General features: G+C 40.5%; 2 protein-coding genes across 2 annotated transcripts in view; one reads left to right on the top strand and one right to left on the bottom strand.

Annotated features, from left to right (window-relative positions):
• Window positions 1-27,990, top strand: part of SYN2 (synapsin II) — a 156,625-nt gene that overhangs the window by 81,229 nt on the left and 47,406 nt on the right. The window lies entirely within an intron of this gene.
• TIMP4 (TIMP metallopeptidase inhibitor 4) lies at window positions 52-27,217 on the bottom strand. The gene is made up of 5 exons (XM_086845250.1): window positions 26,902-27,217; window positions 9,853-9,950; window positions 4,574-4,688; window positions 3,810-3,934; window positions 52-3,124 (listed from the first exon to the last, which is right to left on the bottom strand). Exons 1-5 carry the CDS (start codon window positions 27,200-27,202, stop codon window positions 2,927-2,929), a joined length of 837 nt encoding a protein of 278 aa, XP_086701376.1. The 5' UTR covers window positions 27,203-27,217; the 3' UTR covers window positions 52-2,926.

The raw sequence follows: 27,990 nt of genomic DNA, 5'->3' as shown, positions 1-27,990 counted from the left end.
TTTGTGCGGAGGCTTTAGGCAATACAAGGTAAATAAACAAAGATGCCATTCTTTTGTGTAAAAATGGAGCTGCTTTAATGAAACACTTTTTGAAACAGAAACATTCATCCCAGACTGATTACAAAAAACACTGTGAGGCTTTTGAACTCATTGCTGGTTGAGTCATATCTACAGCCTTTCCCTCAGTAATTAGTTCCCTTTATTTCACTGCATTCCCACTTCTTCTGTTCTCTGCAAAAACAACAGGGCTTTTTCAATGTAATTGCTGAACAATTTAATTAAAACTTAACTGGAATGTTGAGGAAACACCAGCAATATTCCAGGTGGTGGATTTTTTTCCCCTGTTCACCTATACAGTCTCCCTCTTCTCTTCTTTTCCCTACTCTTATCAAAAGTCATGTGAGCCATTTTCAAATTAAAGTCAAATTTGTGCCAGGCTGTATTTCTGCTCTGTCCTCTCATGTAACACAAACACGGTTTCAAGAAGTAAAAAGAAAATGTTGTGAAAAGAATCTGCTGTTGATAAGGTATCAATGAACTACAGTAAAAATCCTGATATTGAAATAACATATTCAGAATGCCACATTGTAGTCAAGCCTTTTGAGAATCTTCCTCAGGGAAAATAAAATCTCATTCTGAGCTGGGGTTTTGTAAAGCTCTTGTTGCCACATTTATTGATATGAGGGAAAAAAGAAATAAATATAATCTTTGTACCATCCCTTGTGGGAATTTTGGGCAGATTTCTGCTCAGCCAGAAATCAAAGCAGACAGACCTTAATTGTGAAACATCTTGTGTGGGATATTTTATAGCAGGACAAATAGAAAATGTTTTTAAAACTAATTTGTATTACAGTCTGTCCAGAACAGATAGTTAGAAATAATAATTTATTATTTCTAAATATCAGAGAAAGCATTTCTTTATGCAGAGTGGACAGAGAAGGCAATCTGGGCAGGGTGAATTGAGTTTAAGGTCTAATTACTGTAAAACTGAAATAGGAGCAGAGCTCTGGTGAGTTAAAAAGCAGAAAACATCTGCTTGCTGCAGAGTGTTATCCAAAAGGCACCATCCCATCAAAATGGATTTGAAGACAAATGCTACAGAACTGGTGCTGAATATTTATTAACCACTGAATATTAACCTTTGTGGTTATTAACCTCTGTGGGCTTCTCTAGGAATTGGTTTGATCTGATATGAGGAAATAAGGCCTGGCTTTGTATCTTTCTGAAAATTCATAATAGAAATGTACAGCACTGTCAGTAAATAGCTCTGCCAATACTGTCACTGCAATATCAATTATTTTTTGGAAGAAACGTAGCTTCTTATACTTTTTGTTTCATTTAGGTAAGTCTATGCTCCAAAGTGTTAGTGTTAGGAAATTTTTGATTTGAGTAAAGCAGAAAACAAGCTGGGCTTTACATAGATATGGTTTTAATTTAGGGTTGTAAATTAAAAGAGCCAGACTTGATTTACAGTAGATCAAAAGTGAAACATTGGCTTTTATTTATTACAGGACACATATTCCTCAAAGTAATAGTGACATGTTTTCCTGTTGGCCTTGCACCATTTGCATTTCACTGGAAATGCATAAACTTAATTGCAGAGAAAATAAATCTTTTTTTCTCAGAAGAGCATATCCTGTCCTTTAGATAGTAAAGTCTGTCAAAAAGGGCAGCTACTGGAGATTCCCATCCTGCCCAAGGGCTCTCCCCCTTTCTTGTGGGGCACAAATAGTCTGAACTTTGGCATTTTCACTTCCCAAAGTTTCACCACTGTGAACTGAGTTACTTTTATAAACTTAAAAACGTGTGTGAGGGATTAGTTACTAACTCCAGCCACCAATTCGGGAAAGTTAAGTCACGAAAAAAGTTACAGGCAAAATGTGTTGTAACCCTTCTCTAGTTTGAGTTCACAGGTAGCCAGATTCATTGAGAGAGTATGGTGGGTGCTCGTGAATGAAAACGAATTCAATCCTATTAAACAGGGTCAAAAATCTGGGAGCTTCCAGAAATCACTGCAGTGTAAGCTAGGCGATATTTATTGCATGTACTTTCACGTGAGTTTCTAAAGTTTGAACAGTGCTGAGGTACAAATACCTGGTCATGTATTTAGGGAGGTGTTAAGGGCTGCAGCTGCCCTGAGGATGGACGTGGTTTTTGTAGTTCTGAGCACTTTGAGCCTGTCATCCTTTGGGCTTGGAACTTATTCCATGCAATGCTAAAATCCATGGATTAATGCTTAAAAATCTGGCTTTTCCTTCAGCAAGCTCTGGTTAGTCCATAGGAATGCTGACTTGGGAAGGGGGTTTTGATTATCAAAGCTGTTTCTTAATTTATCTATCGATGGAAGTTACAACTCTGTGGGTAAAGGAAGCTGTGACATAAGGAACATACAAAATGTGGAGCACAGATTGTTTTAATCACAGAAGTGTTCAACTCATTTCGACAGATAAGGAAATATTTGTGAATCCTTTTTTTTGTTTTTTTTAATAGCACATTGTTATAATACTTTACATATACACTGTACAATAATTCTTTCGTATCCAAGACTTTCATACAGAAAAAAACCCCAAGAAACAGTTCTATAAAACATTCCGCAGTTCATCGGAAAGATTTGGAATAAAACACGGGGAGCTCTTAATCTGCAGGTTATCAAATTTTGGGGGGGGGGGGGTGTGGGGAAAATTCTGGCAACTCTTTTGTTCTCGTACATTCATATTGGCAAAAAGGGAACTTGGAGGACAGTGCCAGCCCTCTGTGCAGAGCACAGCAGAGCAGAGCAGGAGGTTTGTCCCTCGTCCTGCACCAGCGCCAACCCCCCGACTCTTTGGGGACAACTGGTGTTTGTTTCTAAGCAAGATAGGCGAGACCACGGCAGCTCAGAGCCGCTGAGCCCCCCAGGGTCGCGTTTGCAGGGCTGGAGAGCGCTTCAGGGCTCGCTGATGTCGATGAACTCCTTCTCTGGGGGAGGCCCCCCTCGGTACCAGCTGCAGGTGCCATCGCTCCTCTTGATGCAGGCGTAGTGACGGGCCTGGTGCCCGTAAAGCCTCCTCTCGATCAGCCAGTCTGTCCACAGGCACTCGTTGGGGGCCGTGATGGAGCAGGGCACCATGTAGCACGTGGTGATCTGGGGGCAAAGAGCTCCTTCAGTACCCTGCAGCCGCTACAGGCTGGGGTGTATTCCCAAAAATACAATAAACGGTGTTTATTTGCATTTATCCGCCCTGCACTCATCTTGCAGCTTCCTCTGAACCAGGATTTATTCCCAAAAATACAATAAACGGTGTTTATTTGTATTTATCTGCTCTGCACTCACCTAGCAGCTTCCTCTGAACTGGGGTTTATTCCCAAATATACAATAAACGGTGCTTATTTGCATTTATCTGCCCTGCACTCATCTTGCAGCTTCCTCTGAACTGGGGTTTATTCTCAAAAATACAAATAAACGGTGTTTATTTACATTTATCTGCTCTGCACTCACCTAGCAGCTTCCTCTGAATTAGGGTTTATTCCCAAAAATACAAATTAATGGTGTTTATTTGTATTTATCTGCTCTGCACTCACCTAGCAGCTTCCTCTGAATTGGGGTTTATTCCCAAAAATACAAATTAATGGTGTTTATTTGAATTTATCCACCCTGCACTCATCTTGCAGCTTCCTCTGAACTGGGGTTTATTCCCAAAAATACAATGAACGGTGTTTATTCACATTTATCCGCCCTGCACTCACCTTGAAGATTCCTCTGCACTGGGGTTTATTCTCAAAAATACAAATAAATGGTGTTTATTTACATTTATCTGCTCTGCACTCACCTTGCAGCCACAGCCCATCTGGTACCTCTGGTTCAGGCTCTTCTTCTGAGACAAGGATAAATCATCCCACGGCTCAATGTAGTTGCACAAGTGGATCAGCACTTTGCCATCACTTAAAATTTGGCCTGCAGCATGAAAAACGCAAAAAGTCAAAGCAATAGAAGTGTTTTCTAAATATTAGAAGTGTTAAGAATACCTTGAGTTTTTAACCAATTGCACCAAAATTATAATACTTCAAAATTTTTAAATTTATTTTAATTATAACAGAGAATATTCTTCAAATTGCAAGCTGTGTGGATGTAAAAGGTTGAAGAAGGATATTTTTCTAAAGATGTTGAAAATCTGCCAGCAAGGGGTGGCTACAAATGCAGTTAAAGAGGATTTTTAGGATTGTCTAGAAAAATCTGCGGTTACTTGGAACCCCAGACCTGCAGAACAGACAGGCACATGTTTTCTCATTATGCACCTCTGCATTCTTGAGAAAATCAGCACTGTTGGTTTTAATCAAATAATAACAGCAAATACTGAATCAAAATTCCTTCTATTTACTGATTATATCATTATTGACCTTCACTTCCTTTGGAAGTGCTCTAAGAGTGCTGGAGGATGTAAGATCACACCATAACTACAGCATAACACAGTTTTTACATCCCTTTGTGTTTGTATTTAGCACATAAATGCATTCCTTTTTAGCATATTTTAGCAAATTCACTCTAAGCAGCGACTTCTGAATTTTCAGGAACATTCATTTTGCTGCATTTTACCTGTTAGAAGATACTGTTTTTTGTTGTTGGCTTCTAGTTTCACTCCACAGAGTGATGAATCAAAAGGGGTGTAGACGTATTGGACATCCTTGAGCTTTTCAAATCCTTTAAACATCTGAAAATGATCAGAAACAGAGAGTCAGTAGTGGAAAACAAGCATGAAAAAACAGTTCTAAACTAGAGCTGGAAGAGATACAGGGTGAGTCTCTTTAGAGAAGGCCCCAAAGTCTGAATTAATGTGAGAAAACACCAATAACTGGACTTTTTCTCTACGCTTAATAAAATACATCCAAGAGTTTTAGGAGAAATTAAGTAGGTCTTAATTTTTTTTTTAAATTATAGCTTTTAAAATATGCTTTTTTGGTGTATTTAATGGATTCTTAAAACTTTCTCTTCAGTTTATATTCTACTGGCATCTTCCATTCAAGGAGCAATGCAGAGACAAGCATTTACCAAAATGCAAATATTTCTCAGTGTATTCCTCTGGGGAATTTTCTCTTGCTCACTGTTGTTGTTGGGATCTCCTGGGACACCAAGCCTGCTGAGGAACTGAGCATTTCCTGAGCATTGGTTTCATACTTGAAGTGCTTTTCCATAGCCAAAATTCCCACCAGTGGGACCTTCTCAAAGAACTGTTGGAAAACGTGACCCAGCCCTTGGGATTTACACCCTGCAAGCCCCAAAATGGAGAGATTTGGGATCAAAGCATTTTTCAGACTGGATGCCCCTTTGTAATATTTTTTAAAACTATTTTTAATTTTTTTTTTCTTTCTCTGATTCTGCTGCACTTCTTCTTTTCTTTACTCCTGGATCTCTCAGTCTCCTTTGGGCTGAGCTCCTTTAGGATCTTCCCTCGTGGGATTTGAAGAAAACTCCCCAGCTCGTTAGAATTTTGTTTCTCATGTTTATTAGGATGTTATTACAAAACTTGGCAGGTCTCTCCAGACTATCTGCACAAGTTCAAATCACTGTAATCTGGTTCATTTTGCTCTGATGGTACAAAATGCCCTTGTGGCTCACTTTGTGGCTCACTTTGGTTTTGAAAGCACAAAATGGGTTGCACTGCGGCATTCATTTTTTGTCTAATCACTTGCAATTACCCAAAAATCTCTAAGAGAAGAATATGAAGAAGAAAGAAGAAGGAAAAGAAACAACATTCTAAATTCTTCATCTTGTCTTCTGCTTTCTAAACTATTTTTAAACTCTAACTTTTTCACCCAGTGACTTAAGAAACTCTCTAATCTACACACTCACACTTTTAGCTTTTCTAATTTGAACAGTTGTTTTCATGTTTTCACCATGAAAACATGCTCATAAATTTCATGTTTTATGAAATTCAGTGTTTTTCTGGATCTTAGAGTTAAATATTAGAAACAAGCCCACACTCTGTGTGTCTCAGACTCCAACACCCTTAACCAGCAGCTCCAACCCCAAAAAGAAATGGAAGATGAGCCATGAAAAGACGAGAACAAGCTTAGCTGTGTGCAAGCACAGCTCCGAGGAGGGAGCAGGAGGTGCTGCCGAGTGCCTGTCATCACCTCGTGTGCCACCACCAGCCCGGTGACATCATGCCACGTGTTGACAGCTGGGGACAATGGCAGGGGCTCACAGCTCTCCCAGTTGCAGCTGGCGTCCCTGGAAAATGTGTTTGTGTTCCTCAAGCCCTCCCAGGAGATTTAAATAGCACAGGCCACTAGAAAATACTCTGTAATATGTTGGTTTTTCTGAAGCCTTATTTACGGAGGGGGGAAGAAAGCCAACGTTGTTGTCACCGCGTGGCCGATCCAAAAAATATTAGCTGGGATTTGAAATGCTTTGGAGAAAAAAAACAAACAGGCCCAGGCAGAGCAAAACACAAAACAAACTGGCACCCTGTCCAAAGCAGCAGTGGGAATCCCAGAACATCTCCAAAATGATGAGGAAAATGTGTCTGGTACGGGGCCACCACGTGAGCTCTGCAAGTGGCCTTTGCCTCAAGCTCTCTCCACGTTCAGAAACCTTCAGGGTGTTGTAGGGAACAGCTTCTCCATGGATATCTCAGCCTTTGGCCTCAACTTTGGAGGCTTTGTGCAGACAGCACACCTTGATTTAGCTATAAAACCCCTCAATACCCACAGCAATGCATAATGGAGATTTAGGTAATATTTACATGAGGTTAGTGTTTGTTTTGTTGCAGGTTTTTTTGGTGCTTGGTTGGGTTTTTTTTTTAAATTACTGTCTGATTTATCTGTGGTTTTGACCTATATAGTTGTTACAGTCATTACTAAAGATGATAATCTTGTGCTTAACTCAGAAAATCATATTTAATCTTCTCAGTCATACTCTCCCTTCTCCTGAAAGCATGGATATTTCTCTGTAGAGGGGTAAGGTGGTTGGATTTGGTTCTGCATTGATGCATGCTCCGTGTTCACCTGAGCTCCTGGCAGCACTTTATTGAAATAGGAAAATAGGGTGAAGATTTGGGGACAAAGAGAAGTGAACCTGCCACAAAAATCTGTATGGGCACTGTCCCTGTCCTCCTGAGGGGCACAACCAGCACCAGCACATGGCTTGGCTTTAAGATTTTAGAAGGAGTGTGATGACCAAGACAGTTACAAAAATATTATGAAGAAATAGTCAATTGCACATAAATCACATACTATCTTCTCTCCTCTATATAATGCTGTAAATATTGCAAGAAAAGAACAGTAATTGAAAACAATTCTGGCTTCTTGACATGCCAACCCATCCCTATAAAATTAATAGCTCCACTGTTATTTTTTTTCTTTCTGAAAATGAACATCAAAACAATATCTAATATTTCTGTCCAGAATAGCAACATTTTAATGCTAAGCCTAATGCACTGGATTTAAAATGAGAGAAACAGAATTTAAGCCATGACATTAATGGAGCAGCTCAACAACATTGGGAGCAATAGAGCGGAGAAACAGCAGCGTTGTGCTGAATGTTACAGTCCAATATCACCTCCAAGGGCTCTGTGTTCCCTTTCCAAGAGGGGAGAATTGATGAGGAAAGTGTGAATATCTGAGTGGTCTAAAAGCCCTCCCCAAAACTCACACTGAGGTGATAACTTTAGTGAATTTTGTGATAATTTTTTGTTCATTTTATAGCTCAGAAGAGGTGATTGGAGGGTGTGTTCTTCCTTGCTGTGTTAGAGACAGCAAATTCCCAGCCTTTCCCTCAGCCTGTGCCTGCTCCTGCTCTGGATTACCCAGAGCCCTGTGGTAATCCCAAGGACCCTGCAGTTTGTGGGACTGCAGGCATCAGGAGAAACCATCACCAGCACTCCAGAGAAGATGGGAGCGGTGAGCAGAGAATATTCTCAGCGTTCACACGCACTGTGGAGTTAAACTCTTTAAAATGCTGTCAGCTGAGCTGAGACATGGTGTGACCAAGCTCCATCCTGAGCTGCTCAGCAAACTGAGTAATTGTTCAGCATGTCATTTTTGCCTCAGTTATATTTTGGGGTGTCACAGGTCACCCCTCTCTGTGGGTCCGTCAGGCACAGCCGCCTTGCTGGGTTTGCTGTGGTGCCACACTGGGTGCACAGGTGACCCCACAGAGGGTGGGCAGCTCACAGAGCTTCTGTTTTCCAGCCAAAACCCTTCCCTTCCCCAAATCCCTCCCTCCCTGCAGCAGGGAGCTGGGTCCTGGGGCAGGGGAAGGTTTGGTCCTGAACTCTCTCTGGTGAGAAGGAAGGATTTGAGGGGTGGGGGTTATCACAAACCATCTGTTGTTAGTCTAAGCTTGAGTGTGACAATGTAGAGCACCTTTTATTAAAAAACACATCTCTGCTTTGTCCAGGCCTGGCTGACTCGCCCTCTGAACCTGAGTGGAATTAAATAAACACCTTTTCCTGCTGCCTGAGTTTTGAACAGGTCTCCACTGATCAAAATTAAGGAGAAACTCCAAAGCAGCTTCAATACAGAAATGTATTTCAGAGATTTCAGTGTGCTAAAGAGTGGGATTATAGGCTGAAAACAATCACTCAGATTAGACTTCTTCTTCTTGTTTGTGCTGAGGTATAAGATGATTTGCATTTCTTTCAAGTTCCTGAAGTGCTGCAGAGTAGCAGCAGCACATTCAAGTGCCAGTGGGAGGAAAGGGAATTCTCTGGCATTGATGTTCTTATTTCTGTAAAGAAACATTTGAATATATCCTTAATATTTAAGGAGACAGGAAGTGGCAGATGGTGACGAGCTTTGGGGTTTGTTTAACAAGGTAGAGACTGGCTTGTTGAAATTGCTATCAAACCTTCACAGAAGTCATGTGTGATAACCATCCTTGTGAGTACTTTGAGATATTCCTGTTTACCAAAGATTCTTCCTACATAAACTCCTGCGAGGGGATTGGATCAGTGGACACAACTTGAATGGTTGAATTTTTTTTTGAAAGCATGTAGCCACCCATAATGATCTTCTTAAGCATTCCCAGTAAATGTGAAAGTGAAAAAATTACAAAATAATATTCAGTGAAAAGTGAGAGATGAAGTTACCTTGAAAACCAACCGACCAACCCACCTCACCTGTGCACACACACATTTTTTCATTTTTTCATTTTAATTTAGAGAGATTCCCTGCTTCTTGTATATTCCAGAAAAAAGGTAAATCTTGATCATTTTTACATCAGTTAGAGTTTGAAGGTGACTTCAATGGGCTCAGGACATGTGCTCTTAAATTGTATTAATGAATATTATCTCCTTATTGGAGCTGAACAAAGAGTGGGAAAATCCTGTGAGATTCTGAATCTGTGTCTCTGGGTGTTTGCTTCCCCAGCAACACTCACACAAATGGATTTTTTGGTGAAGTGAATATGAGGGAAGGACCTGGCCCTGCAAATATCCCTGTTCACAATGAACTAAGGGTTTTCTCTCTAAGCTGAAAATGCTCCCCTCTGTTTGGAAAGTTTGGACCATGCAGAGCAGCCACACCATCAGAGCACAGGTGATCAGGAATCCTCCAAAACCAGATGTACTGACACCACTCACAGAATGAAGCACATTTTGTGGTGTCTTTAAAACTAGGAGTAACAAAATTCTTCATCAAAATATCATTATTTAGCAAAAACCTCCTGAATGTCAGGACACTTTTCTTTCCTTTTTTTATTTCCCTTTTTTAATCCCTCTTTTGATTTATTCTGTGTAGTTCATCTGGGTCTAACTGTGGGGGCAGCTGGAGCCTTTTCCAGCTTTCCTAGCATTTTGGGCTAAGTTATTTTGGGCTGAAATATGCAGAGGTTATCAGCATTGAACTTCAAAAAAGCTTAGTGATTCCATGTACCTTTATTTGTTTGATTTCATACCGGATCATTTTGTGGGTATCAAGGGGATCATCGCTGGCAGGAACCACCTTTTCACTGGATATTTTTGCTCGGATCACTGGAAGAGAGAGAGAAAGAGAGAAAAAAAGAAAGAGATTTAAATGCAAATGAGAAGATGTCCAACTTTACAAGCAAAAATGAAAATTATATTGATAGATTTTAGCATTGATTTGACAATGCTAACAAGTAGGTTTTAAAGATTTTACCGTAAGAACACCAACTGAGCTCCTGAAAACAAAAGGAAGTGGGCTGTCTGTGATGTAAACCCAAATTCCCAAGAATCTGGAAACCTGATTGATGTTACCACTCAGTTTTGACAAAAAAAGTCCATCAAAATCTCTGGAAGACTTGAATCCAATAAAATGTGACAAAATACCCATCATTATAATCAGTGAGCAGAGGAAAGGGACACTTCTATTGATGACAGAATTGTTGATCAAATAAATAGACTTGAAGTAAGCCCCTGGAAGCCTGTGCCAGGCAAGATTAAAGCACTGATTTCATCCATGAAATTAGAATAATCTTATATTCACTTTTCTGAGGCTTGACAGAGCACACCATTAGTTGTGTAGAAATCAATTACTTCCTGTTTGGATGGACTTCATTTATTTCCTGCTCTTTAATCAAGGAGAGTTAGGAGATTTTATGAAAGAAGAAATGGATTCTTTCCCTCTCTCTTTCTTTGTGGCATCTCTCTTGTGTGTGATGTTTAAAATATGCCATGACACTTTGGCACAGTGGTTCTAAGAGCATGGGCATGGCCAAAATTCCTCTGGGGATTTTATCCCCCAAAATTAGTGAGAGCCCTGCTTTTGCTCCATTCTGGATGGCCACTGCTCCTGGATTAGAACAGTCTGTGCTTGTGGAGAGACACCGGCAAAGCCAGAGCAGAGGAAAGTTTTGTGACACCAAAATCACATGTTCTCCCCCTCAAAAACTCCATTTTTTTACTAGATTGACCTCATTTTTATCGTATTTAACATCATAGCTAAATAAAAGGAACAGGAAACACAACCAGGTAGAGATGAGTCCCACCTAACCCTGGAAAAATTGCCATTTCCCTACTAATGAGCAGAGCAAACCGGATGGAATAATCCACGTGTTGCAGCTGCCTGCAGCTTCCAAGCTCCAGCAGGATGCTCCCTGCTCCTGAGCCATTAAACCCTTCTTGAGGAGCATTCCAGATTCCTTGGGAGGAAAGAGTTCTTTTAAATATGAGCAGCAAGCTCCTCGTTTCACGTGGAAAGTGGCAGCATCTCTTTAATCATCTGCAGATGTGAGCAATCCCACAAATTAACTGTGTGTCTGCAATGCTCTGATCTCCTTCCAGGAGTTGTGTTGTGGATTGTGCGCGCTCTACGCTGCTGGCAGGGACAAATTAGGATGGTGTTGTTTGGTTTTGAGATGCTCTCCTTTGCATCATTACTCCCTAAAAAGTAAAAATGGATTTCTCATTAAAGAGTCTGTTCAATTCTGGAGGAAAGGGCTGAGAAAACAACATTATTTTCCCAGTACCATAACACAGTTTATGTGCAGGAAATCTTTTCCTGCCTACTCAGTGTGGGATAATTAAAACTACTTTCCCTACGTGTTTAATGTTGAAACATTGTGCACTTCCATATTTTTATGAAATTCTACTTGTTAGCACATGAGAGGAAGGTTACAGATAATCCCTGATAGCTCCAGGGGTCTCCATGGAGTTGTGCAAGGCTGAAAGTGTAACGTGCTGGGGTTTGTCATGAAGAGATCTTAGTGGCTGTGGAGATGAAAATGAGAAGCATTTTTGTGATGTCTGTGTTTCATTCGTTTGTTTAAGAGAAAGCTTCCAGATGGCAAAGTGGGACCAATTGAGAATTTTATTTTAACAGGAAGAAAGTTTAATTGTCTAGACTTTCAGCTATTTGGGTTTTACCCTTCTGTTCTCCTGAAACCAGATTCAAACGCACCGAGATCTTTTGGCGCCTTTTAATTCTTCTTGGGTTCCTTGAGATTTTTATTTTCTGTGCATTAATATTTTTTTGCCATCAGTGTCGTCTAGCTGTCTCCTCAAACCTCTGATTCATGTGGTTGCTCCTGTTTTTAACCACAAGCACTTCCTGCTGGAGCATTCCTGGGCATCTCCCTCTCCTCGCTCGTGGTTCAGGGGGCTCAGGATTCCTCCGACTCTGCACTTCTTTTCAGGACATGGTTTCAAGTGTTCCACGCCTGGTTTGGCCTCTCTGTGTGAGTGAGAACAGCCTCTGGTTGTTCAGTAATAATGTCATTTTAGCTGTTATTGCTTCCTTATGAGGAATTTGTATCTATGGAATACATAGGCACAGATTTCATATTTCAGTGCCAGTAATTCCGAATGCCTCAGATTCGTTCTGCACTAAAAATACAGACTTCAGTTTTTCAGTGGGAGGATGTAGCTTTTCTGTGGACTCAACTTCGATAAAATGTCATTTTTTTCTCCTCACTTTGCAGCTGTAGGTTGTCTCAGGTGACTGAACTGAAAGGAAATGAATTTGAGGGACAGGAGGACAATGCTCAGCCCTTGGGCACTCTAATTTAGAAATGTGTTAAGAATATGTTTACTCCTCCTTTCCTCCCAATCATTTGTAAATCAGTAGGAGATCATTTTAACTGGGTAAAACACAGAACATCTTTAGTTTATCCTTTGATATATGTGTTTATCCAGTCAGGAGAAAAGTGTCAGGGTTTCTACAACACCAAAGCGTTTATATGCAATAAGGGCAGAGAGTTAGGCATTAGCAGCATCATTCCCAAACCTGGGAGATTTCCTTCTGGAATTAGCTACAATAATTAATACCTGGAAATAAACTGTATCATCACCTTGTGGGTCAGAGATTTTTGTGATCATGAGGAGCTGCTTTTCTTACGGGTACATTTCCTTAGTCTGAGGAAAGTCCCTGCCATGAAATTGATTTTAGTCCACCACAGTGACAAAAACAATGAAATAAGAAGGGAGAGAAGACACAAAGAATTGAACAGCCACTGCAGGGCCCATCCCAAGGCACAGATATGGATGGAATCTGGATAAACAAAATCCTAGCACTTAGTCCACTGAAATTCATATATTCCCTAAAAGTAGTGTCCTTTTTAGACTCTGAGTTATTTCTAAGGCAATAACTGAGGGAAAAGTGTTGAGTGAAGAATTCCTCTCATTGTTACAAGTTGGCATTATTAAATAATACATTCTGTATTACACTATCTAATGTTTTATATAATATTACTGTACTTAAGTGGTGAGATTATCCTCAAGCTACTTTCCACAGTCCAAGTGGTAGAAGACAGGCAACTTTACTCAGCTAAAATAATCAATTTTACTACTCCAACTCCCCAGATAAACTTCATAATCCTAAGAACCAGCAGGTAAAGGAGAAGGTAAAAAACTGATGAAAAAGTGAGGTCTTTTCCTCCACTATCTGTTAAGTACCAGCAACTGCACAGCGAAAAATAATCTAGGAAGATATTTAAGATTCTGCTGGACATAAGAACAAGAAATGATCTATTGTATATAAATCCTTATGTGCATTCTTGTTTTAAATAGATAAATAGATAAATAGATAAATAGATAAATAGATAAATAGATATAGGCATCTTGAGGAAGAATCTGTGTTTCAGTTGTGCCTCCAGTTCACTTCAGGTTTTTTTCAGGCTATACCCTAGCTCTGTGAATAGAAATGTGATTTCCACATCTTCTATGCAGTTCTTCCTCTCAAGAAATCAGGAAAGCTGAGCTCCTATCTCACAAGTTTATAATCACAATCAGCTTTGCTACAAAAACCTTGAAATGAGACTTCAAAAACTTTGTTGATAGGAAAAGATGTAAGTCATAAAAAGTTATCATCAAGGCTCATGAAGCCCTTTTTTTTCTCTTACATTTTAAAGCCTCAATTTAGCCTTTTCATTTAATTACCTAAAATATAAAAAGTAGTTTTTGATCACTTCTTTCCACCTGTCTCTTTAAAGTCTGACACTTCAGCCAAGCTGTTCTTAGATGTTCTTGCTCTTGGAGGGACAAGGAATAAAAAACACAAGGAGAGGGACCTCGATGAAAGTGTGTGGCTGATACATGGTTGGACTGAGGATGGCATCCTAAATATAGATGAAAAGCATCCCAAAAGTGTTTTTTTTCCTGAAATACCATGTCAGTCAGAATGTAGCAGATCTATGGACACAGAATATGGATGTGCATCATTTTGAAGGCACTTAATACTCAAATTAACTTCTCTCTGTAAGAATCTGTCCTTTCACCAAAATGAAAGCACTTTCACAAACAATATGCAGCTGTTTCTGTTCACTCTTCTGCTGCAAGATTAACTCAGACTTCTATCATTTATTTATTATCTATCTATCACAACTTCTTCCCTCTTTGGGGTGCAGGAGCTTAAAACTTGCTCCATAAATGTCTCAAATTCCTACCAGATCCCACCCACAGAATTCTGGTAAAAGGAAAATCCCACAGGGACAACTGCTGGAGCCCCAACCACAGAGACCTTGAGTTTATGCAAACTCACTTCAAAAACTCTTCTTGTCCAAAAGTTTTGGGGGGTGGGGGAGAAGAGGGCTTTTATTTCCTCACAAGTGTATATGTAGACTCTTTTTTTTCCTCAAAAAAAGTTATTAGAAGAGGATTTTGCCTCATTGCAACACTTTAGTGAGCTCCAACACTGTTTTAAATATCCAAAGGAATCCAAATAATCCTTGTGCCATTCTCCCTTTCCTGCACTGCAGCAGTTCTGATCCCAGGCCACTCAAACATGCTTGGTACATGACATTGGCTCGGAGGTGCCTTAGGTGTGATGAAAGAATTCATCAAAAGAAAGTGGAGAAGAGTCCACATGAGGGGTTTGGAGCTGTAAAGGTCAAGGTTTCAGGTCCAGTGATTTAGAATAATAAAAATAAATTATAGAATAATAGAATAATAGAATAGAATTTAGAATATTGGAATAATATTAGAATAAAACAGGAAAGAGCTGAACTGGCTCTGGGCTCTGCAGGCCAGGTGGCAATGGCAGTCCCTGTCCCTGGGGTTACTTCCAGGTATGTTGGTTTTCCTTTATTCTGCTTTCTTAGCTGGCTGCAGCAAAATAGAAATCCACCCTGTGGCAATTCTTTCAGTTTTACACCACCTGATAAAGATGTGCCTGTCTATTTTTAAGAACTCCTCATTTAAGAAACTGGATCACTTTCCACATTTCCTATTTTATATATCCTAATTTATTTTGCAGTCACGCAACAGAAGCTTCCAGAGCTGCTGCATTAACTAATCAATGGTGTAATACTGATGATTTTCATTTGAATATTGGGATAAACCACCTGGAAATACCCCAGTGCAGTGTTGGTGCTGCCATAGGTTTTGTTCCAGTCAGAACAAAACTTAGCCAAGAGTTTTCATTAACAAATTTTCTCATCCAAAGGACTGGTGGTTTCCTTCAGGGGGTTGCTGTGGGATTAAGAAAGAAGGGATTTTATTAACACCCTGTCACCACAAGTGCTAAAATTTGTATTCTGTAAGAGAAGACTGGGGACAAGTGTGATAATGAGATTTTCAGCAGTGTCCATCTTCAGTTTGGGTGGTGAATGAATTCAGAGGGTTCAGTGTGAGACCAGAGATGAAGCTGGAAGTCCCAGAAGGGACTGGAATTCCTGGGGAGAGTTGCTCCAGGGGCAATGTCTGCGTGCAGCCTGGCCAGCAAACACCACTGCAGCTCAGCTCTGCCTCTGCTTGAGGTCAGGCATCTGGAGCTGGCCAAAAATTGAAATGTGAGCAACCAGAGAGCAAAATAACTTAAAGTTTGTGAGCAGAACCACGTCCACTGAAGTCACCTAAAGTCAGGTCATGGTAAAATAATGCAAGGAGTCCAAGAAAATCTCTGGAGAGAGAGCATGACCACGTTATTTCATTGAGCTTCTTTGTGTCTGGAGGGCACAGAAGCTGAGGCCAATATATTGTGGTCCACTCTTGGTATCTGGGAGAAGAATAATGGCAAGAAATTCTATCAGGGCTGCCAAGGAACCCAAGGACAGTGTGGAACACTTTGGTTTCAAGAGTACAGAGATATGACAAAAAATATTCTTTAGCTAGGGAACTAGACATCCGAGACACTAAACTTTTCTGGCAGAGAGGGAACAGAGTCAGCAGGCAAGGAGAATGAATAATCAGCCTCAAAAAAGAAGAGGAGTCTGCACAGAATTTGTCACAACAGACCAAAATTAATGAACCCCCTTTAAGCAACACTGCACAGGATAGGAAAGGTAGAATAGATACCTTGGATAGAATTCTAAATTAAACATGCTCTATTGGCTGCTGATTTATATTGCTCACAAAACCTCTAAAATGTACAAGAGGTTGTAAAATCTTCCTCCATAATTTAGAGCAATTGTCCCATCTGTCCAGCATTGCTACTCTCCCTTTCCCTGCCTCTTTAAACATGCTGGATTATTCAGTGGTGGCAGAGATTTACTTGCCATATTTGCTTGTGGTAAATTCTTTAATTCTCACCAATGAAGAGAGCAAATTAACTTGCTGAAATATTCATGTGTACAGAAAATATTGTAATTTCTCAGAATACATATGAGAGGTAGAAAGAAGTGCTGCTAACATAGTTTGTAAATCTGATTGAAGCTCACAGGTATCACTAATGCTACCAAAAAGGAACAAACAGAATATGATTGACAGAAAGTGATTAATTAAGGATTAATTAAATTAAGAATTAATGTAATACCCAATGTGTACCTTTAAATACACACTGATATTTTTAAAGCAGATTATTTCAGAGATAACTGTGGGGAGCATGAAGGTTTTGTTTTCTTGGTGTTTCAGTATTTGATTTGCACGTGTTGGCTTCCAACAGGAGTGGCAGTGGTACCACGTCAGTCATCTGAAAGCTCTGGGAATGTCTGCATGTATTCCAAACATCCCTGGGAGCATTTCTGCCATGAGCAACCATCCCTGCCAGTGCCACCAGGCTGATTTCATGGCTCAGTAAATTGCCTTTAACCTGAACTGTTTAAGACCTTTCCAAAGCAAGTCCATGAACAGCAAATATTCTGGGTTTATCTGCTCGTGCTGAAGGATTTGCCAACTACACTCTCATGAAAATGCCATTTTTTTTGTCCTTTTCCCACTTATAATTGCCTTCATTTTTCTTTAGTCTGAGTCCAAAAAAAGAGGATCTGCTAGTGCTGTAACTCCATCCCACATAATTTGAGGTGGTCTGTATTGCAGGAAAAAGGTTTGTTGTCTGTGTTTGCAAAAGCTCTCCTGCTTTTTACTGCTCCACATATTTGCTTTGCAACTTGGTGGCATGTGAATCCTAATCTTTATTTGCAATAAGCAGCCTGAGCTGAGCTCAGGCAACTCTCACTTTTGTAATTCCTATTTAATTGGATCTTTCAGAATCTGGTTGTTATGAATTTACTGGGACACTTCCAGTCAGTCCCAGACCACCTCTTCCATGGCTGTCCAAGTGTTTTACCTCCACTTGTCTTTGTTGGGGGTTTTTTAAGCAAAACTTGCTGGCCACCATCACCACCTCTAGAAATAGCTCAAAATATCCATTTTTTTTTAAATTCCTATACAGAAGATTCCCAGTGCTGGGGAAGGGCTGGGCTGGAAGTGGAGTCTGGGCACTGAATAAAGACTGATGTGTGTCAGAATGGTTCAGGCAGTGTTTGTGAGAGGGAGGTCAGAAAGGACTCCTGAATTCCCACAGGAGTGCTGCCAAATTATTGCTGGCACTGCCAGGTTGGGGATGAGATGGATGCAACACACTGCCCTGAGAGAAAATCAGGGAAAATTTTCCAGTGGCTCCTGTCACAGCCTTGGAGTGGAGGTGTCCCACACAGCCTTCAATGCTTTCAATATCCAGGAGACTGCAACCCTTCTTTGCAGTGTTGATTTCAGAATTATTGCACAGCTTGGAAATGTTTCAGACTTAAGGAGAGAGGGGAAGATGTTTACTTCAGGATTTGCTGAGGTGCCACTTCATCCTGATTCTTTCAGAAGTGGAAACCCTACATTTTTATTTATCTTTTGAGAACAAGTCAGTGCTGAACGCTCTTTGAATGATCTTTAAACAGCTGAAGAAAAACAAATGTTTTTAGCAAATGGCTCATCTATCAATTAATCTTTCAACAGGACAGAGCAGCAAACAGTAGCTTCATTCCCAAACTAACTCAGCTCAGATGTCTGGGGCTGTGGGAGGAGTTCAGTTCTAGATGCAAACAGAACGAGCAGCAGCAGAGTTGCCCCACTACTGAGTGAGGGTGAAAAAACCTCCTCTGCCTTTGCAGGATGCATTTCTGATCTCTAAGTCTAAATTGTCACTCTTGCTCCACAATTCCCAGACCCAAAGCCGAGGAATCTTCAGTTCAAAAGATGTTTCTGCCAGCTGGGATATAAAGGCAGTTTTATTTTTCCTGCTTTGTATTTTTGTTTCTGATATTCCAGCAATAAATGCTTTACAACTGAATCATCAGCACAGTGATCAGCTGGAGCACAGGTTTTGAAATCGGGAGAAAGAAAAATTGTGGAGATTTCTGGACTGTTTGAACAAAAATGTTTTGGATCTGTAGGCACAGAGCTTGTTGAAGGACTTAACTGTAACTCTAGCAAGATTTTTCCCTTTATTCTATGGAAAGCAATGTATGGAAGAGCATTTCTTAGTCTTGTGATGTTTCCAGTTGAGAAGATAAGGGTGGTGAGATAATCATTTCTGTAACTAAGAAATCAAAGCCTTACAGTAGAGTTCATGACTTGGGCTGAAACCCCACGGAAACTTTTGAGGACTGAAACCCCCAGAAATCCTCTCAAAGTCGGTAAAGCAGACACTGAGGATTTTCTAATTACTCCTTGATATGGATATTAATTTGCACTGCATCATTTCTCAGCGTGAATGCTTCCCAGGGTTTGGTTTCTCTGTAGAGTTTTAACACAGAACTGTTCCAGTCGGCACCCAAACTGCATTTCCAGTTCAGCCTTTTGGGGTGTGCAATGTCAATGTTTAAACTCATTAGGACTCTCAGGTAGGTCAGGATTTTGTGCATCTCTGTGTTTTTGGCTCAGGATGCAAAAATTCCTCGTGTTGAAGGCAGGAGTTGATTTGGTTTGGCTTCCTTGTCAAACCAGAAGATTATGTGGTTTTATTTAATTACTTATTTATTTATTAGAAGAATACATTCAATTTATGAGTGAGCTTTTAGTATCTCATTTTTATCAGCTTTCAAATAGAAGAGATGAGTGTATTTTTAAGAGAATTGTGGGATTCTTTTAACTTCAACATCACCTAAAATCTACCCTGATTTCCTAATGCTGTTCAAGGCCAGCTTTATTTTCACAGCTGCTCCTCATGTTACCAGAAACATTTCTCTCCGCTTCACAAGCCTCAGATACCACATCATTTGACTGGCAATCAACATCTGCCTAATTTCAGCTGGAGAATAACACTCTCTTTATGCTCCAAAGCCTGGTGGAACAACATACATGATGTTATTGTGGATTTCCATTCATGGGGACACGGCCCTTCCTCGGGGCGGAAGGAACCCCACATTGCTGAGATAGTTTTTAATGAGAAAGTTTGGGATTAAAGTTGGCACATTAATAGGATTAAGAGGTTGGCAGCCTTTCACAGTCTCTGTTTTATATTATTTAATCTTTGTTTCTCCCCTCAGCGTGTGCAGAATGTTGTTTTTGAAATGAGGGGGTTTCGTTTCCCAGAATTACAACAAATGATTTTAAATAAAAGTAACTCAGTTATTTGGTTTGCTCCTGAATTTAGAGCACATTCAGCAACAAGCTGATGTGATTGAGTTACTTCTATGTCAGGCAACCAGCACAATTCTTCTGAAATTTCATTTTACTACCTAATAGCCAGCTCTGGGATTGTTTCTTTTTCCACTAAATTATGCTACAGTTTTCAGCTATGTTCTAATTGACAGGAATGTTGTGCTCAGTGGGTCTGGCTCCTTAAAACCCCGTCCTTTTGTTCAGTTTTGTGATGCCACCTCATTTTACAGCCCAGCTTTGAAGAGTTGAGAACACTACCATGAAAATCCAGTGAGCAGAGGGAAGGAGAACTCTGGGTTTTCCCAGACTGAGCCCCATTTTCATGCTGAAATGGCATGAAGTGAGGTGAAGAGCATGAGGTGAAGAGCACCCATCTACAGAATATCGGGAATCATTTCTTAGAGTTGCATGAGACTGGTAGTGTGATTTAAGTCTTGAATTCAGCACTGAAAAGTGAGATAGGAAACCAACTTTCCATGGATTTTTAAACTTCTCCAAGTGTTTGCTCCTATCCTAAACCCTCAAGTAGATATAGGGTTATTTGTAGGTCTCATTCACGTCTTATTCTTCCTATTCCCAAACAGGAAATTCAGGCTGGATCCTGGGAAGCTTTTTCACTAATATTTCAGTGAAATTTATTTTCACTATTTAGCTGCAAAGGGAAGGACTCAGTGCCATTCCCACAGCAGCATTCCAGGAACTCACTGAGTTCCTGGAATATTGAGGTTTGTCACTGGATATTCAGGTAGAAATACACAGAATTGTAATCAGGGATTGACACCACAGCATTCCTGCAGCCACAGCAGCCAGGGTTTTTTGGATTTTTGCATTTTTTAAAGCATTTAGAAGTTTCAGGCTGTGATACCAAGCAATTTATGTGTACTGCAATTATTCCTGAGTTGCCATCCACGGGCATTTTTACCAGTGATGGGCCTTTGCAGGGTATTTTTACTTCTCTCTAAATGCATCAGCAGCTCCTTTAAACTAAACAATTTCTTAGAATTCATGTTGTCCATTTAAAAAAAATAAATATTTGAAAGTGCTATTAATATCCATAAAAGTATGCATAAAAGGAAGAAAAAATATTTTATATTTCTTTTGTACTTAGAGAAGTAAAAAACCTGGTCCTCTTTTCTCTACCTGAGTTTGACAGGGCACTGTACAGCCAAAATAGATGAAAGATTACTCAATTTCTCAATCATTTTTGTTGGTGAACTAACTTTTGTCACGTAACAAAATGTGGCTGTAGGGAAGAATGACTGGGAATGATTCCTTCCTGCCAACTCTGGTTTCCTGAGCTCTGGTGGGACACACAGGAATTCTTTTATTCCCCAGCCCCTTGCTGAGGAAAAGGCTGAGATTTGCCTCATTTGCAGCCCATCTGCATAAACCTACCAGCATCAGTTTTGAAATTAGGATAATTTTAGCTTGTTTTAAGAGGATTCATTGGTTCTGGAGATGCACCTAGCAGCCCTCTCCCCCAGTGGCACCGGTGCTGCCTCCCCACACAAATCCTTGCAAGAACCACGCTCAGGTGGTTTTTTGCCCATTCTTTGGGATGGAACTGGAACAGCATGAGCCCAGTTCAGCGTTTCTGCCACCCAATTCCCAAATATTGGAGCAGAATTTCAGCTTCCACTCCTGCCTGTGAGCCCTGAGGAATGGCAGCTGCACATTCCTTCCTGGACAGTGACAAGTGGCTCTGGAAATGTGAATTATTGGCACTCAGGGGAAGGAGGTGGTGTAAAGCACTGGGATCTGCCTCTGCTTCACAGGGCAGGAACAGAAATGAGTTTTCCATGCTATGGAGAAGTCCAAAAAGCTGTAGGAATTCCAGGATTCCATAAGCCCAAGTTAGGGGAGCATCACCCACGACCCAAGATCCTGCCAGGAGCTGTCTTGCCCAAGCAACAGCATCATGAGCCCCGATTTCTGGCAGGATTCACAAAAACCTCACAGAAAGCCAGGGTTTGTCACCCCACTGTCCTTTGGGGGGGGCTGTCACTGCCCCCAAAGCATGAAGGGCAATGGCATCACAGCTAAATTTGGGTCAGACCCCCCTGGGGGGCTCAGCAGCCTCAGTGAGTGAGCAGAGCTGCCCGTGCAGGGAGCAAAACCCAATAAAGGAACAGTAAAACATCAAATATCACTGCTCACCTCTCCTCACCTGCAAGAATATCTCCCCCCATTTCCAACACATTCCCCAAAGCTGGTTTTTCCCACTAGGCAAAAATTGCTTCCCACCTCATAATGAATCCATTCCAGCACAAAACTGGATATTACATGGCAGAGAGGCAAAATCGTGGGACACTGAGCCATGAAAGTTTTCATTTGAAACTCAGTAATAAAGAAATAGCATATTGTGATTATCTCCCAGAAGAGCTGACTCTGAAAACTTAATTCTGGCATGTTTAAAGAAAATTTTTACTGTTAGGTTTAAATGTGATTAAAATTCAATATATCATCTGGCACATCTTTACAGTGCTTGATCTTGGGAGATTTTAATGGGCTGAAAATGCTGCCAAGCTCCAGCTATAAAGTTTCCATCCTATTTCGAAATGTGCCACTCTTTCCTAAAGCTGCAGAACTGTTTCCTGAAGCTATATTTTATATATATATGTATTATATGTATTCAAAACCTGTTAGCCATTGCTGTTCAGTAAAAACATAATTTTCAATATGTATTTTAAGAAAAAACAATAGTAAGACAGTTTAAATCAGAAAGAATAGAACCAACTTGGAAGGGAGCTGGTTTTACACAGCTAAGAAATGTGAAGTATTTACATATTTCTCCTACTGTCCAAAAGGTAGCCCAAGGGGAAAAACCAGCAGGAATTTAAAGTGCCAGACTTCAGAAAGGAATCAGTGCTGTCCATACCCCATTTCTGTCTCCAGATTGCACATTGGTCCAGAACTGAGGCCAGGATGACAAATTCAGTGGTAAAAGGGAAATCTGTTACCTTGGCACTATCTGGTAAACTCAATTGCATCCATGTTTCTCTCCAAAAAAAAGGCAATTTTCCAAAGGGTTTCCATGCATTGGCACCCCAGGGCCTCACTACTGAATCTGCTACCCAGCATCTCCTCCCCACGTTTTTGGGAGGAGAAAAGCTGGGCATTGCGGGCAGCACTGATAATTAACACGGACAATGTTTAATTAAAGCTCTCCATTCCCAGGGGAAAGTCCTCTGGGGAAGCAGAGGTGTTTGCTGGGGCTGAAGGAATTCAGCATGGTTCAGAAGGGTCTCAGCAGCATTTGGAGGAGCACAAGAGGGTTGGATCCCTGGTTTTGTATCTCTCATGGTGCCAGGCACTTCCTACAAATGAGGAGTTATCTCGCTCTGGAGGGAAATTTAAAACTACTGAGAAGTTCATGAAAATGTCTCCAATCTGTACAAAATCACATCCTCTGAAGGCTCTGTGGGAAGATGAACAAAGCCAAGGTCACTCCTGATTTACCCCAGCAAACCCCACGGTTCTTCCCAGCCTGTAACGCCTGCAGCCTCTCCACTCATCCCTGATTTTAGGCAGGACCAGGAGCTCTCCCTGACCCTGGATCTGTCAGAAATGCCCTGGGCACTCCCAGGTCACTCAGGTTCTACGCTGCCTGTGGGCATTTAGAGCCACAAAAACTTCCTGGCAGTGAAGGACAAAGTGTCACAGCACCGATCATCTTAACGAAAGGCAAAGCAGAAGAGCTTGTCCAGACTAAATTAATTTCTCTGCTTGTTTTTCCTTGGATCTCTCAGAAATGCTGTTACTGAGTAGCTTCACACCTTCAGTCAGAGGTTCAGGTAATGTCAGTTCAATCCCTCCACCTCCATCAAAGTCATGCTGGAGGAAATCAGAAATATTACCTTTACACAGTGGCTGGAGGACATGGGATGCTTGGTAGCTCCGTGAGCAAGTTTGAGACTTTATCTCTGGTTTTACTGCCGAGTTTTGGGTCAGGGCATCTTTATTTTAGTAAGGTGTGCTAGGAAATCCTGCAGGGAAATCCTTGGCTGTGTTTGTGGCTACATGGGATGAACTTAACGGGTTGATGAATTTAATGACTGAAGAAGTGGAACACTCTCAGCACACGGCTGCGAGCCGGGTGGCCCTGAGGTCCCTGAGGCCACAGATGTGTACCCATGGTCACAGATGTGTCCCCAAGGCCACAGGTGTGTCCTCAAGGTCACAGATGTGTCCCCAAGGCCACAGGTGTGTCCTCAAGGTCACAGGTGTGTCCCTGAAGCCACAGGTGTGTCCTCAAGGCCACAGGTGTGTCCTCAAGGTCACAGATGTGTCCCCAAGGCCACAGGTGTGTCCTCAAGGCCACAGGTGTGTCCCCGAGGCAGCTGTGGAGGCACAGCCCCAATTCCCAGGGGATGAGCAGTGCCTCCAGCCCGGGGTGCCCCTTCCTGCCGGGCACCGCTCCTCTCCTGGCCACAAAGGCTGCTGGCACCGGCCTGGGGGAGCTGCTCTGCCAAGCTGCTCCCTGCAGCTTCCTCTCACACAGGACAGGCAGCTCCACTCCAGCTCCTTCCCAGGGATTTCACTCCGCTCATGCAAAACATTGTGGCCAAAGCACATCCAGTAATTCAGCTGTGAACGCTCAGAGCGGGTTTTATGTGTGTGTGTGTGTGTGCAAATGTGTGTGCAAAAATACATGTGCACTTACTGGGATGGAGAATTCCTTCCATCTCCCATTTTATGATACACAGGAATGGTATTTTTAAAGTGTAAGTAGTGGACAAAGGGATCCTTGACATAAACATTCCTCAGCCAAAAGAGGAAGTTTACTTAGATAGGAATATTTATAGGAGTGAGAGCTTGAGCATCAAGTCCAAACATTGTAACATAAAATTATCTTCAGTATTTGAGTAAAAAGTAGTTAATATCTGTAAAATACATCTAAGAAAGGAGTAAATATGAATCTGTATCATCAGAATGGCTCCCCTATGAATGAATATATTCATCAAGGTGGCCCATACTGAACACTTTGAGTTTCCTGTATGTAAAATTGTTCATTTTGGAAAACTTTTACGTTAAGCCTGTTGAAAAACTGTCACTTTCTCCTGCACAGCTAAATGCACACTCATTTAGTTGTAGCACAACTTTTATTTCCTTTCTCTCCTTAAGCACCCCCAAGCATGTAATGCCTGGTGGAGGTACCTCCATGAAACCCCTGAACACAGGCAGATTAAAAACCAATTTAACTCATGGCCACAAACAGAGCTCAGAGTTTGTCATGGCCACAAAGATTTTCTGTCAGGGCATAAAAGCAATGAATCAGTATGCAGAAGGTATTGCCTGCCCCATAGAGATGCTAATTCTGTGGCACTTTGGAAACTCATGTTCTACATTTACTCTTCACACCCCATGGAGCTTAACCAGCCTTAGCCCGAGCTAATGAAATCAAAAGGCTGCAAAATGACACATTTTCTCAAAATGTCCCATTTTCTCATCCCCCTGCGGCCTAATTTTGGGATCTTTAGGTTCTTTCTATGAGTTGTTTGACAACCACGGCGCTGCCTGGCTGTCACGAGGCACAACTGTCCCAAAAGGGAGCTGCTGTAGCCAGTTTACCTGCAGAAAATAAGGGACCATCGGTTCCCTGCTCCAGAAAATGACAGAAAACCCCAAGAATAAATTCAAGAGAGTATAGAATAGCAGAACAAAGCTCAAAAGTTGCAGCAACTTAGAACTGGGGACTTACTTTTTGTGGTCCTTTGGTTTTTTTGTTGTTTTGGTTTGTTTTTTTTTCCCTGAAGTGCTATAAAAAGGTCTATATGGGCAGTTTACACATTGCAGGCATATTTAGATAGAATATTTTATATCTGGAATATTTTATATATAGCAGATAGAATACTTTATATGTAGGAGATAGTGGTGTAAATATAGCAGTAGATATTGGAAAGCTCAGGTATTCTCTAAGTTAGGACCTCATATACAAACACATCAAACTTGTCAAATATGTAAAATAGATAAAGCATGTAAAATATATAAAATATGTAAAATAGATAAAACATGTAAAATATATAAAATATGTAAAATATATAAAATATGTAAAATAGATAAAACATGTAAAATAGATAAAACATGTAAAATAGATAAAACATGTAAAACATGTAAAATATGTAAAATATGTAAAATATATAAAATATGTAATGTATATGATATAAAAGGATAATATAACAACAAAACATAGGAAAGATAATATATAATATATTATATTAAAAATATATCGAATATAGATGATAAAAGTAAAAGATATAAAATGTAAATATAAAAATTATAATATAATATATATAAAGTATATAAAATATATAATATACTCTGTGTATAAAATATATAGACTATACAATATATAATATACAATATACAATATATATTATACTCTGTATATAAAATATATAGAATATACAATCTATAGTATACAATCTATAACATAAATATACATTTTATAATATATAGTATATTTAATATGTAATATATAATATGTAATATATAATATATTATGTATGATGTATAATGTATATTGTATAATATTAAATATATACTATATACGATATTATATTATAGTATGTATAATATAATATAATATAATATAATATAATATAATATAATATAATATAGTATAATATAATATAATATAATATAATATAATATAATATAATATAATATAATATAATATAATATAATATAATATAATATAATATTTATTATATTCTATTATATTATATAGTATATATTATAGTATATATTATAGTATATATTATATTATATTATATTTTATTATATTCTATTATATTATATAGTATATATTATAGTATATATTATATTATATTATATTATATTATATTATATTATATTATATTATATTATATACTATATACGATATTATATTATAGTATATATTTATAGTATAGTATAGTATAGTATAGTATAGTATAGTATAGTATAGTATATATATATAGTATAGATAGTATATTACGATATAATTATATTATAGTTATATTATAATTAAATAATGTATATTGTATAATGTATAATATATACAAAGCATATCGAATATAACAGCCAGAATAACTAATATCTCTAAAACACATAGACTCTCCACACTCAATGGAAAGAAGCAGAAGCGGGTAAATGCCCAGCCGCTCTGCAGCCCAGCCGCGGGAGCGGGGCGCTGCGTTCCCCTGTTCCCCGGGGCTCGGGGGGCACTCACCGAGGGCAGCATCGCACAGCAGCTGCTGCGGGTGCGCGGGGGCGCAGCTACAGGCGCTCAGGGCTGCGGGCAGCGCCAGCAGCAGCGCCAGCAGCAGCGCTGCCCCCGGGCTCCCGGAGCCGCCGCCGCCCGCCGCGCTCATGCTCCGCACGGGGAATCGCTCCAGGGCCGCGCTGCTCGGGGATGCTCCGCTGCCAGCGCCGCTCGCCGCCCGCGGATCGCCCTGAACGCCGAGCCTCGCATTTATGGGCGAGCCGCGGCTCCGCCTTCCCGCGCCTCGCAGCGCCTTCAGCGGTGACATCGGCCCGAAATGTTAATCGCCAAAAAGCTCCCGCTCAAACGCCTTCTACGCGGATCTGAGGCTGATTTTCCCAGCGTTTTATCGCGAGCGAGTTCGCTTCCAGTCGGGATTTAAAAGCCGGCCCTGCGATCTTGTTTTGGGCGAGTAAACAAAGCTGTCCTGTTTTAAGCTCCGTTTGCTTTCGCAGCCCCCCGATCTTCCCCTGCGCTTCTGGGCATTTTCCTGAACCGCCGTCCCTGTTCGCAGGCTGGACAGAACTTCATTCATGGAAAGGAAACCTCTCAATGCTCTGCTTGTGAGCCTCCAACAATCGCTGGTTACAGCGGATAATGAATTACAAATAAAAGCCGCGATAAAAGGCATTTGAAACAAAATTATTTCATCGCAGATTTAATTTAGAATAGCGGGGAAAAAATATCCCAGCGGTGTGTTTTGGAGGCGCAGCTCTTTCCCTGCATTCCTTATTAATGCAAATCCCTCTCAGCACAGATCTGTGCCTGTATTTCCTGGCTGACGTTGGAAATGGAATACAGACATAAATTCAGAGTTCAGAAATCCTTTTCACCTTCGGAGCTTTGGTTGCTGTGGCAATCTGGATGTGTGTAACACTGTGGACACCCTCTTTTTGTAAAGAAAAATGTTCCATGAGGAAGCAAGCCGAGGTTTGATTAGAGAGTAATAAAGAACATCTCTGGATTGACATGCAGGACAGGGCTGCTTAAACAATTCTGTGTTTTGTCACAACCCAAATCAAGCCTAGGAATTGAAAATTCATTAACATGACCTGA

This window comes from Cyanistes caeruleus, chromosome 11 (genome assembly GCF_971803275.1).
Source record: "Cyanistes caeruleus chromosome 11, bCyaCae1.hap1.1, whole genome shotgun sequence".
In the NCBI taxonomy this organism is placed as follows: Eukaryota; Metazoa; Chordata; class Aves; order Passeriformes; family Paridae; genus Cyanistes; species Cyanistes caeruleus.
Note: the sequence above shows the minus strand (reverse complement) of the source record. Positions and strands in the feature narration are given on the sequence as shown.